The sequence below is a fragment of the Ailuropoda melanoleuca genome, chromosome X, assembly GCF_002007445.2.
Source record: "Ailuropoda melanoleuca isolate Jingjing chromosome X, ASM200744v2, whole genome shotgun sequence".
Taxonomy (NCBI): domain Eukaryota; kingdom Metazoa; phylum Chordata; class Mammalia; order Carnivora; family Ursidae; genus Ailuropoda; species Ailuropoda melanoleuca.
In genome coordinates this window covers 919,153-931,593 of record NC_048238.1, presented here as the reverse complement: position 1 = coordinate 931,593, position 12,441 = coordinate 919,153, and the positions used below count along the sequence as shown (strand labels likewise).

At 54.0% G+C, this 12,441-nt stretch overlaps 1 protein-coding gene across 9 annotated transcripts in view; it reads right to left on the bottom strand.

Moving 5' to 3' along the window:
- Positions 1-180: 180 nt before the first annotated feature.
- Positions 181-12,441, bottom strand: part of CSF2RA (colony stimulating factor 2 receptor subunit alpha) — a 29,116-nt gene continuing 16,855 nt past the window's right edge. For 5 of the 9 annotated variants that reach the window (XR_004622454.1, XR_002143037.2, XR_004622460.1 and 2 more), the window contains 7 exons: positions 10,523-10,552; positions 9,683-9,818; positions 8,234-8,330; positions 6,159-6,240; positions 5,244-5,327; positions 4,498-5,028; positions 2,443-3,405 (listed from right to left, as the gene is read on the bottom strand). Coding sequence is in view for 1 of the 9 variants with exons in the window: in XM_034649749.1 (XP_034505640.1) it covers positions 4,945-5,028; positions 5,244-5,327; positions 6,159-6,240; positions 8,234-8,330; positions 9,683-9,818; positions 10,523-10,552 (513 nt within the window). In the remaining 8 variants the exon portion in view is untranslated. Of the gene's footprint in view, positions 200-2,442; positions 3,406-3,820; positions 5,029-5,243; positions 5,328-6,158; positions 6,241-8,233; positions 8,331-9,682; positions 9,819-10,522; positions 10,553-12,441 lie in introns of those variants that run through there. The other 4 variants (XR_004622456.1, XR_004622457.1, XR_004622455.1 and 1 more) reach the window with 3 other exon arrangements.

Here is a 12,441-nt window from a genome sequence, read left to right as displayed (position 1 = left end):
GGGAGGTCCACACACTGAGTTAACATGCTTCGTGCTAAACCCAGGTTCCGAAGCTCAGGGGTGGGGGCAGCTCAGGGTGGGGGCAGCCCAGGCCATCCTGGCAGTGACAGGCCTGCCCTGCACTCGATTTGGACTGAGATCCACAAACAAATGACACTTTCCAAGCTCACTTTTCTGTTTGACGTCCCTTGTGTCCAAACTGAAAAGAGAGAATCATCAGAGACAATTTTTTTGCTTCGAAACACCCGTGAAACTGTATTTTCTGGTTTTCACCTAGCTTCTCCCTTCTGGCACTTTTATTGTTATTATTGTTATTATTATTATTATTATTATTATTATTAGACTTCATGTTTTAGCAGTTTCAGGTTCCCAGAAACACGGAGCAGAAAATGCAAGGTTACCATGACCTCCCCAACCACCCCCTCCACGTCCGTGCTCATGAACATCTCGTACTGGGTGATATACATTTGGAACATTTGTTACATTTGTCACAAGCGACGAGCTGATGTTGCTACAATGTTACAAGCCAATTCTTGGCTAGATGCACTGGGCACAAAGCCATGATGTCACACACCCTCAATGACAACATCACACAGACATGGTTCCCCGTCCTCACCCACTGGCGTTGAAAGCAAAGGGTCCCAGTTTTCAAGTTTTTTATTTCTGAAGTCCCCAGCCTCCAAATCAGAAGGGACAGGAGAGGCCCCCAGAGTCGCTCCCCACACTGCTTTTCTGGTCGCCCATCTCCCTACCTCGCCATCTATGAAAACTGTGAATACAGTGAAAAACAGTGCAGACAATGGCACCCTTTGTCTGGAGGACATGCATGGGGACAAGGGGTACAGGTGCCGTTTGGGAACAGACTGGGGCACTAGGGGCTCACCCAGTGGGGAAGGGATCCTCATTACAAGGGCGTAGTGGGTGGGATTTTATCCCCCTCAACATATATGCCCATGTTCCAGCTCCTTGTACCTGGAAGGGGACCTTATTTGGAAACAGAGTCTTTGCAGATGTGAGTAAGGGAAGGATGTGAGATGAGCTCACCCTGGATCACGGTGGCCCTAAATCTAATGACAGGAGTCCTTGTAAGAGACAGAAGAGGAGACACAGACACAGAGGAGAAGCCACGTGAGGACAGAGGCAGAGATGGGAGGGACGCGGCCACCAGCCCAGGGACGCTTGGAGCCCCAGAAGCTGGAAGACGAGGAAGGACCCTCCCCTGGAGCCTCTGGAGGGAGCATGACTCTGCCTCGCCTGGATCTCAGGGGTCCTGCCTCGCCTGCAGCTCAGACGTCTGGTCTCCAGGGCTGGGGGAGGTTGGATGTAGGAAGTGTTGAGTCCTCCCTCCCCTTGGTTTGCGCTGCTTTGTTGTGAGTACCCTGGAAACTTGTCCAAACACCCCTGCCCAACCCCCAGCTGCCCGGCCTGCATATCTACAGTCAGATTATCTCCCACAGGGTCCCTGTTTCCCCTCCACATAGCGAGCACTTCCCCTGCTCCCTGGCCCCTCTCCCCCTGCTTGTGCAAGGGAAAGCACCCCCACTCGCCTCCCCGGCCTCCTCTGAACCCCAGCAAATTCAGTTCTCCTGTTCCTTGGGGGAGAACTCCTCCCACCACGGGCAGAGAGCTTGCTCTCACACATGGGGCATTTTCTGGTGCATCTGCAAAAACATGGGGTCCACCCCCTGGTTCTGTTCCGACGCCCCGTCAGCTGTTCAGCCCCCTGCGTGCCTTCCCCTGACGTTCTTGACAATGTGAGCACACGGACACCGAGTTTGACCCCAGACGATTTATCTCATGAGCACATGCTTGACGGAGCCTTTCTCCCCAAAAGCAGGTGTGGGCCCGGCCTGTAAGGACAAAGGGCTCCAAGGAGGAACCCCAATGTCTGAGGCCTGGTCGCTGTCCCCATTCTGTTCCATCTGACCCCCAGGTTGCGACCGGTCCTCACAGCCTGCTGCCCCTGGAAAATGTGGAGTATAAGGGTCTTCCTCCTGGACTCATCCAGGGGATGGAGCTCCTACCCAGGTGGTCTGCTGACCCCAGGCCTCTTGGGCACCCTCCAGGGTGGGACCCAGAGCTGGGGTGAGACCCCCTCAGCATCCAGACAGAGAGCTATTTCCAGGACCCAGTGTGGAGTGGATCCTGGGGTCCCTCTGTGCCTGGAAAGGCTTCTCCTAGACCTTCATCTTGCCCCAACACTGTGCTTATCTTGCAGTCGAGGACTTCACCGGGGGAACTTTCTTACGGGGTTATTCCAGCAGGGCCACTGAAAATGTCTACTGGACAAAAGAAGTTTCTCCAGCACCCCCTTCTCCCCCTGAGTTTAGATTCCTCTAAACCTCACAAAACCATCAACCCTTCCACCTGACAATGAAGTGCAACCATCCTGGGAGGGTGGCTGGAAATTCATACTAAAGTGATAATGACTGATATCACAGCTGCTCATAAATGCAGGAAGTCATGTTTTACAGAAGCGAAGGGTGAGAGGGGAGGGCGTCATGGTGGCAGAACGGAGAAGGAAAGAGGGAACAGAAACTGGAAAGGCTAAATATAAAATGTCTCTATTTCACAATGTGATTTAGAATCTCGCATATCTATTATTTGCGGATGGAGAGTTGTTCACAGAAACCTGGTTTTTTGTTTTCTGTGCATAGAATTTTTTGGTTCCTGGGTGTCTGGGTGGCTCAGTCATTTAAGCGTCTGCCTTCGTCTCAGGTCATGATCTCAGGGTCCTGGGATCGAGCCCCGCATTGGGGGGGGGGTCCTTGCTCAGCAGGGAGTCTGCTTCTCCCTCGGCCTGCCACTCCTCTCTCAGTCTCTCTCAAATAAATAAAAGCGCTTTTCTTTCTCTTTAAAGAATTTTTTGGCTCCATCTCGGCCACTCCAGGGCAAAATTTCAAAGTGCAAGGAGCATGCCTTTGGGGCCGTCCATGCTTTTATTCCTCACAGTCCTACATGGGCGCCTTGGGGCACCAGCCACACTCCCAACACGCGGAGGTCCTGTCCTCCGGTGTCGCTGTGGGCCTCCTTTGGGCTGGCGTGTGTCATCCTGGAGGCCAGTTGGTCCTTCAGGACTCTGGGCAGCATTTACTTTCCACGGACAGGTCTTGGCCTGAAGTGGGCGCCCCCACATACGGCAGGACGTCAGGTGCCAGGAGTCGCAGAGAGAGGGCGCTGGTGTTTCATACAGAGATGAGGGAAGGGAGGCAGGTTTCCACATCACGTGCATGATCTTATGGACGGACAGATGGACAGGACCCACAGAAAGTGGCTGTTGGAACCGTGAGGCAGCAACCTGGAGCCACAGGTTGCACACACTCGGGGGAGCGTGGGGTCCATGTGGAACATCCAACAGAGTTCAGAGCCTCTGTCAAGCCATCGGTAACGCCAAGGCGGCTGAATCTGCAACACAGGAAGCCGCTAATGCTATAATCAATGTCTTTAACATTTTTTTCCTTTCCATTTCCTGGTGAGCCAAGTGAGGTGAGCCCCTGACATGTCTGAAGTCAGGGTCAGCAGCTGGGGATCGCAGCAGGCCCTGAGCATGTAATTTTGTTCCCTGAAACTTTGTCAGGAGCAAATTGCACAGCAAAGCTCCCGGGCTAGGAGCCCGCCCACTGGGGGGACCCGTCTGATCACACAGGAGCCCCTGGTAAGGCAACAGGTGGCCAGGGAGCAGGGACCCATGGCCCTGGCGGGTGTCACCTGGGACATGCACAGGGGACCCACTTCAAGTCACATTACAGTGCATTCGCACTTCAAATGGTTCTACGATGATCCGTTCGTGTGTTCACACAGAGAGGAGACAAGCTCCTTATTATTCAAACACTCACCCAGGGGTGTTTTGCAGGTGGGACCAAAAAATCCACAAGCGAAAAAAAAAAATCCCCAAGCAGCAAACTTGAACAGATACGACTTCACGGGGGTGGGCCTCGTCCAATCAGGTGACGGTGTCTAGAGCTAACACCGAGGTTTCCCGGAGAAGTAATTCGGCCTCAGGTTTGCAATATCACCTGTCACCTGCATCGGCAGCCTGCCCACCTGCCCTGCACGTTTCACACAAGCCGGCCCCACTGTTGCATGAGCCAATTCCCTGAAATCTGTCCATCATCTACATATGTATATCTTTTTGTCTATATGTCCGGACGTATTTCTCCAAATATATATCTGTGTATCTGTGTAGATGTCCACCTACATGGTTTCCTCTCTCTTCTGTATATATATTCCTATGGCCATTACACCTGTATCTATATGTATCTGTATGTATCTATATTTCCAGATGCATTTTGCTCTCCCCGTGAGCTTTGTCCTCATAACAAATCCAACGCCTAGGTGAGCCGTGGTTTCCGTAGGACACTCCCGCTGGCTTCTAACACTTTCCATAGGTTCCCGCTGCATGCACGCCTGCGGTCCCTCACGGCCACGTTCACTCCCTGCGTGGGACTTGCTTCTTGTCTCAACAAGGCCTGTGATGAATGCTTCCCTGTTACTTACCTTCATGTGGGTGGGCGAGTGGCCGGCGGGGTTTCGGTAATCACGGGTCTCAAAGGTCAAGGTGCAGCATTGGTTTCAGGATCCTCGTGAGAAGTCCCCTCCCATCCCTGTCCGTGCCTGCAGACGAAGGTGTCCATGTCCCAATCCAGGTGTGGCAGACGGAGCAATGTCCCCAAACGCGTCTGCGTCCCAGTCTGCATATGGTGCATGGAATAACGTCCCCAAACTTGTCGAAGTCCCAATCCCCACGTGGTGGACGGAACAATGTCCTCAAAGATGTCCACACCCCGCTTCCTGGAGCCTGTGAATGTGTCACGTTACGTGGCAAATGAGCCTTCGCAGGGGAGATTACTATTCAAGACCCTCAGGTGCTCCCCATATGGGGCTGAGCTGCAGCCGGTGGAGAAACAGGGGGAGGGCAATGTTCCCCCAGGGACAGCAGACACGTCAGAGACCCACGTCCCAGCCAAGCTGTCTGCTGGCAGACAAGCACCTGAGTCTCCGTAATGCCAGGAAAGTTTCCTTGTTTCCCTGGGGGAGAGGCAGATACATCACGGGGTCAGGATCTGAGGGCATTCAGCAATCCCCCCGATGACAGGCATCTTTGCAAAATATCATACTTTTAAAGTAAAAAAAATAGAATGCTCTATAAATAAATGCTCAAACCAACAACAACAACAATAATAATAATGATAGCTTCCAGAATGTTCCGGAGCTGGAAGTGTCTATGCAGTTCACACGCTCACTGGAGTCACTGTGACTTCTTCCACGGTGAGGATCTCTTCGTTGTCAGCTTTCTCCGTGTCCAACGTGAAGTTCTCCCAGATGACCTGAGCATGAGAGGGAGGATGGGGGTGTTGGGGTTTCGGGAGTCCTGCGAGCAGGACCCGGCCGGCCACGGGGTGTACATGGGAACCAGGGACCCAGCAGGGGTGAGATCTTATAGCAGAGGCATCAGCAGGACTGCCCATTGGAATGCTTGGGAAAGGGACATCTGGAGTTAGGTTCTGGCAGATGCAGAGGTCCTGGGGCGGGACAGAGCCTGGGGATGAAGGGAGGGGAAGAGAGCTTGTCCAGGCCTGGAGAGCTAGCTGGGACCCTGGACTGGGGAGCGTGTACGATCATACGATTATGTTCCTGATATGAATCATTGATAACAATGAGACGAGACGTCCATCTAGGCTGCGGGTGGGGGTAACAGAGCCAGGAGGTGATGGATGTGGTGCTGGCGGTGGGGATCCCCCCTTGCAGGGCGGCTCTGGATGGAGCTGTAGTGGGAGGAAATGTGGTCCCCGTGCCAGGGCTGGTGGGAGGTGACGACTGCATGCATGGGCATCTCAGGAGCAGAGCCCTCGCCCTCCCTTGTCCTTCTGGACGCCCTCGGGCTCTCCCTCCATGAGATCAGGCCGGACCCCTTCTCCCCACCTCTATCTCTGTCCCCATGATGCCTCTGCCCCCAATTTCCCCCAGACACACCTCACAGAGAACACCCCAACCCTTGACCCCCAGGGTCGGCCGGCAAACAGGACACGGGATCCCAGACACATTCCATGAGGACACCGCGGTCTCCCTTGGGCAGACACACAGGGGAGCCCAGGATGCCCCAGGGACACTGCCCTCTCCCCGTCCTGGTTTGTGGCTCTGCACCCACCCTTACCCACCTGGTGGTCACACTGATGGCTATCATCCCATTTGTCTTTGATGCGTGGAATCGGCGGGAATAACCTTTCAGACGCGAAGAACCTAGGGAGACAGGAAGGAAGCTTGTGAAGGAAAGAGCCCGAGGACGACACTATGTTCTTCTCCCAGCGAGGAGGGACATGTCCTCCCGCCCGAGCACTGAGAAGCCTCCGGGCCGCGTACGATAGAACAATTTCACAAAGACTCCCAGCAGGACAACACAAATCTGACATAAATGAGCAAATGGGAGACGCTATAGGAACGCACGGTGATAGACTCTTTCTAGGACCTTCACGCAGTCCCTCGGGTGCAGGGACAGGACTGGGGGACGTGGCCAGTCACGGGGAGCCTCGGGGAGCCTGGGGTCGTTGCAGATCAGAGGCACGTGTCCCTCCTACATCCATCCATGCAACCGCGGAGAGCCCCGTTTCCGGTCTGGGAGGTTTCTGTCTATGTGCTGGGTTTACGGTTTGCTCCCTATTTCTAGCGTTTTTTTACTTAAACAGCAGCCTTCATTTCGGCAGACATCGGAGTCCTGCTGCATTTTCAAAGGGGCATTTGCTTTCTCTCTTACCGAAGGGAAGGCACCTCCTATTCTGTGACATCTGGACGTGCTTCTGCGAAGCTCAGTAGGGTCCCCCCAAAATACGTGTTCAAGTCCTGTGCCCCAGAATTGGGAAACAGAACCTTGTTGGGAAATCAGGTCTTTGCATGTTAATCAAGTTAACATGAGATCATCCTGGATCAGGGTGGCCCTAAATCCAATGGCATGTGTCCTTGTAAGAGACAGACGAGGAGACACAGACACAGAGGAGAAGCCACATGAAGACAGAGGCAGAGACAGGAGGGACGCAGCCACCAGCCCAGGGATGCCTGGAGCCCAGAAGATGGAAGAGGAGGAAGGACCTGGCCTGGAGCTTCTGGAGGGAGCATGGCCCTGCCCCGCCTGGATCTCAGGGGTCCTTCCCCGCCTGGATCTCAGACTCCTGGTCCCCAGAGCTGGGAGATGATTCATTTCTGTTGTTTCAAACCATCTGGTTTGTGGTCATTTTTTTTCCCCCTGTGGCCACAGGAAACTCAAACAGCTTTTCATTAAGATAACTGTCCTTGTGTAAGGCACGCGCTCTGTCTGGGTTCCGGCAGTGGGTCTCAGGGCTGGCCCTGTTCCCCTTTGCCCCCAGGTCCAGGGCCCCCAGAGAACGGGGTGGTGCCGTGCCACCCCCACACCCAGCAGGCAGGGCACAGTCCTCTCCTTGTCCTTAGGCTACATTCCCCTGCAGTTAGCCACGCATGTCTATCCTGAGGGACATGCACACAGGACGCCCCACCAGGATGGAGGGCATCGAGGGGTGGGCACGGGAGGACACCCCTGGGTCCAGACAGGGTGCAGGAGGCCCACTAGTGGCAAAACTCTCCATGCTTTGCAAAGCATGCCGTGCAATCTGCCCGCGACTAAAGAATGAATTACTGCACGTAGGTATGTTCGCCTGGAGGACTTTGTGAGGTGGCCCGAGACCCTGCTTGGTGCTGACATGCCACATCTGAAAAGACGTCGTAGCTGCCCACAGAGGAGCCCACAGGGAGGCTGACGGTAAGCAGGTGGGTGTAGGTGTGAAGTAACGACTGGGCTCCCAGGAGGCCTCCCGGAAGGGAGTGGGCTTGGGCAGACCCCAAGGACTTGGTAGGATTCGATAAGACTTATAGGGGGGTAAATGGAGGTCAGGAGGAGGAACCGGGGAGGGAGGCATTCCAGAAAGAGGAAGCTCCGTGCCGTGGGGCTGAATGCAAGCCCTCTGTGAGCACAGCTGAGCTCGCAGGAGGTCCAGGGTCCAGCTAAAGTGAGCTGGCCAGGTGGGTGGGCTCAACATAGCCCAGGGGCCTGGAAGCAGCCCAAGATGGGCTGCCCATGAGGGGTCAGGACGAGGCCCCCGTCGGCTGCCCGCTAGACCTCCCCAGAGGGCTGTCACACCAGTGGGCTCCCTGAGCTCCATCCAAACGAGCATCTTGTCCGTCTTGCCCACCTGCAAGGAGGATGCCAACCCACCAGTGGGGTTACCTTTTCAAAAGGCAGCCTAGGATGAGGGCGGTGAGGAAGGTCCCCAGGACCACCAGCGCATAGGTGGGCACGAGGCTGGGCTCGGGTTCCTTAGAGCCTGCGGAGAGAGGGGGACACACCACGCACCCCTTCGGTTGAACAGTCAGCACACGGCCAGCTCATTCCCTCGCGGGCTCCCGGCTAACGAGAAAGGCTCAGAGCGGGAGGGCAACCCACAGCAAAGCACCCATCCCAAAACCTTCCCACAAAGCTGTCCGTGAGCCCAAGCAGCCTCACGGGCGTCCAAACCATAACGTGCTCTGGCAACATGACGACCCGATTTAAAAGTGGACCGAAAAAATATATTAATAAAAAAAAACTAGAAATAAATAAATGAATACAAGTGCCCCCCCCCAAATCCCACATTTCCAGGCATTCGGTTTGAACAAAGTTACCTTATAACTAGTATTAGATCTTCTGTCTTGCTTATCATCTGGAATGTGCACTTTTTACAATTTATTACTTTTGTAACAGGGCACATTTTATCTGTTACTATTTAAAAAAATCCAATTACAAAAAATCCAATTCAAAACCCAGTCCCATCAGGATGACCAGAACCGGATGGAGAGTCTGGCGTCTTGAGAGTTTTCCATATTAACAGATGAAATGTGTCCTCTTACAAAATAATAATAATTAATAGTTAATTTTATTATTAATTATTAATAATAATGCATTTGCTAAAAAAGTGCTCATTCCAGATGATACAGAAGGTTTTAATTTTGATGGACGCCTGTTGACCTATTTTTTAATTTTGTTGTTTGTCATTTTGGAGTCATACCTAAAAACCCACCATCCCATCTCTTTGAACTTACATTTTACCTCTGGATAAACATATCACATACATTTTATACCAGCCCTTATTAAACTCTTTGATTTTGGATCAGGGGAAAAAAAAAGAAACCCACAAAATTGCGTGCATAAAATGCTTGTTCAAACACTGAAAATATTCGGGAGGAAAAAAGAGTGTGGAAATGCGGATTTCTTGAGCTCCCGATTGGCTTTCGGTCCGTTAAATTCATGCCAACCCATAAAGATTACAGGGAGGAGGGTGGTGGACGGTGTTGGTAATCAAGTTTCCTAGAACGAATAGCTCCCTCTTGATGAGGAGAAAACACTCTCAACTTTGATGTCAGCGTTCCCCTGGCTGGGATGTCGATGGGGACGGGGTTGATGGGGACCGGGAGTGACTGATCATTTCCAGCTGAGACTGCTCCTTTGAGAGGCTGGGGGGGTTGTCCTTTCCTTTGAAGGGACAGAGCTCCATGGAGACCCATGGATGGGAACTCCTCCCTCTGTGAGTCTCTGGGGATGGTGACAGCAGTGGGAATGGGGACGGTGACAGGGACCGGGACGGGGTCAGGGATGAGAAGGGCTCAGAGAAGAACAGAGGGATGCTCCCAGGACACATACCGAACTCAACGGCCTGGCTCCAGGCACCCCATTTCTCGATGCGTGCGTCCGAGGCCCTTATTTTCACAGTGTGCTTGGCTCTGGGCTCCGGACTCGGGAAGTTGTAGTTATTTTCCCAATTTCCGGACACCTCAATCTGTGGACAAAAGAGAAAGTTTGAGAGGGGGGTCTCCTGTGCTCAGAAAAGAGGGGCTGGGGATGTCTTTTCAGCAGCACTAGCGGGACGGACGTGGTTGATAAAATTAATGCCGTGTCTGGGCACCGAAGAGTTTGCAGGAAATCTCAGTGAATCAACACCGTGAGCGTGTCCCCCGCTCCCTATAGGACCCCTCCTGGGGTGCTTGTCAACATAGACACAGAAATCCTTCAACAGATACATGGGACAGGAGCAGAGCCATGGATGGGTAATGTCCCATCAAGGACGTTACCAGAGTAAAAGCCCCCATTGGACGGAAGAGGAGACTGAGGTCACGGTGGCACTGGACTTAGGACACGACCCCACACAGGACTTGGACGATCTTCCTTTAGCGGTGTTTTAAAGGAAGAAACAGTGTTCTTAAAACTCAAAGGAGTATTTTCTTGACCGACATGGATGCAGTTGACGGGAGGTCACTAATTTCAACAGATGGGATGGGGGAAGGGTGTCCAGCTGAGCCTCCCTCCCACCGCGGGACTGCTGGGAGCACCCCTACATCACTGATGGGACTGTCCTTTGGGGAGCCATCACCCTCTCACTCATCGGCCTCCCCATCCTGGCCGCCACGGGGGCCACGTGTCCACTTGAGTAACATCGTACCATTACACTACGGGGTAAGAGTTTGAGTCAGAGTTTTAACTCACCGGTTGATTCTCGCTGTGTTCCTTATTGCTCTAGGAAAAAAGTAAATAGAACTAGGTTTACTTTTCTCCATTTTGAAGATTTTTACAGGATCCTTCATTGTTCCCTTTGAGTGCGCTCCGGGGTAACCCAAACAGTCGGGGCCACGTGAAGGGCCGAACTGCCTCTGTACATCCTTCTCCTCAAGTCAGGTGGACTGGGAGTATGGACACGTCCACCAGGGGAGGATGAGCCCTGATAATGCTGATGGGTCCTTGAACCCCAGCTGCTGATGGGTCCAAATAAGGGTCCAAGTGGACTTGGAGCAGAGGGTCCTTCTTGTCTATACTGGGTTAGGTGGTCACGGAGCAGACGGTCCTTCCTTGCCTACACTGGGTCCACGTGGACTTGGAGCAGAGGGTCCTTCTTGTCTATACTGGGTCCAGGTGGTCATGGAGCAGAGGGTCCCCCTTGTCTACACTGGGTCCACGTGGACTTGGAGCAAGAGGGTCCTTCTTGTCTACACTGGGTCCAGGTGGTCATGGAGCAGAGGGTCCCCCTTGTCTACACTGGGTCCACGTGGACTTGGAGCAGAGGGTCCTTCTTGTCTACACTGGGTCCAGGTGGTCATGGAGCAGAGGGTCCCCCTTGTCTACACTGGGTCCACGTGGACTTGGAGCAGAGGGTCCTTCTTGTCTACACTGGGTCCAGGTGGTCATGGAGCAGAGGGTCCCCCTTGTCTACACTGGGTCCACGTGGACTTGGAGCAGAGGGTCCTTCTTGTCTACACTGGGTCCAGGTGGTCATGGAGCAGAGGGTCCCCCTTGTCTACACTGGGTCCACGTGGACTTGGAGCAGAGGGTCCTTCTTGTCTACACTGGGTCCAGGTGGTCATGGAGCAGAGGGTCCCCCTTGTCTACACTGGGTCCACGTGGACTTGGAGCAGAGGGTCCTTCTTGTCTACACTGGGTCCAGGTGGTCATGGAGCAGAGGGTCCCCCTTGTCTACACTGGGTCCACGTGGACTTGGAGCAGAGGGTCCTTCTTGTCTACACTGGGTCCAGGTGGTCATGGAGCAGAGGGTCCCCCTTGTCTACACTGGGTCCACGTGGACTTGGAGCAGAGGGTCCTTCTTGTCTACACTGGGTCCAGGTGGTCATGGAGCAGAGGGTCCCCCTTGTCTACACTGGGTCCACGTGGACTTGGAGCAGAGGGTCCTTCTTGTCTACACTGGGTCCAGGTGGTCATGGAGCAGAGGGTCCCCCTTGTCTACACTGGGTCCACGTGGACTTGGAGCAGAGGGTCCTTCTTGTCTACACTGGGTCCAGGTGGTCATGGAGCAGAGGGTCCCCCTTGTCTACACTGGGTCCACGTGGACTTGGAGCAGAGGGTCCTTCTTGTCTACACTGGGTCCAGGTGGTCATGGAGCAGAGGCTCCCCCTTGTCTACACTGGGTCCAGGTGGTCATGGAGCAGAGGGTCCCCCTTGTCTACACTGGGTCCACGTGGACTTGGAGCAGAGGGTCCTTCTTGTCTACACTGGGTCCAGGTGGTCATGGAGCAGAGGGTCCCCCTTGTCTACACTGGGTCCACGTGGACTTGGAGCAGAGGGTCCTTCTTGTCTACACTGGGTCCAGGTGGTCATGGAGCAGAGGGTCCCCCTTGTCTACACTGGGTCCACGTGGACTTGGAGCAGAGGGTCCTTCTTGTCTACACTGGGTCCAGGTGGTCATGGAGCAGAGGGTCCCCCTTGTCTACACTGGGTCCACGTGGACTTGGAGCAGAGGGTCCTTCTTGTCTACACTGGGTCCAGGTGGTCATGGAGCAGAGGGTCCCCCTTGTCTACACTGGGTCCACGTGGACTTGGAGCAGAGGGTCCTTCTTGTCTACACTGGGTCCAGGTGGTCATGGAGCAGAGGGTCCCCCTTGTCTACACTGGGTCCA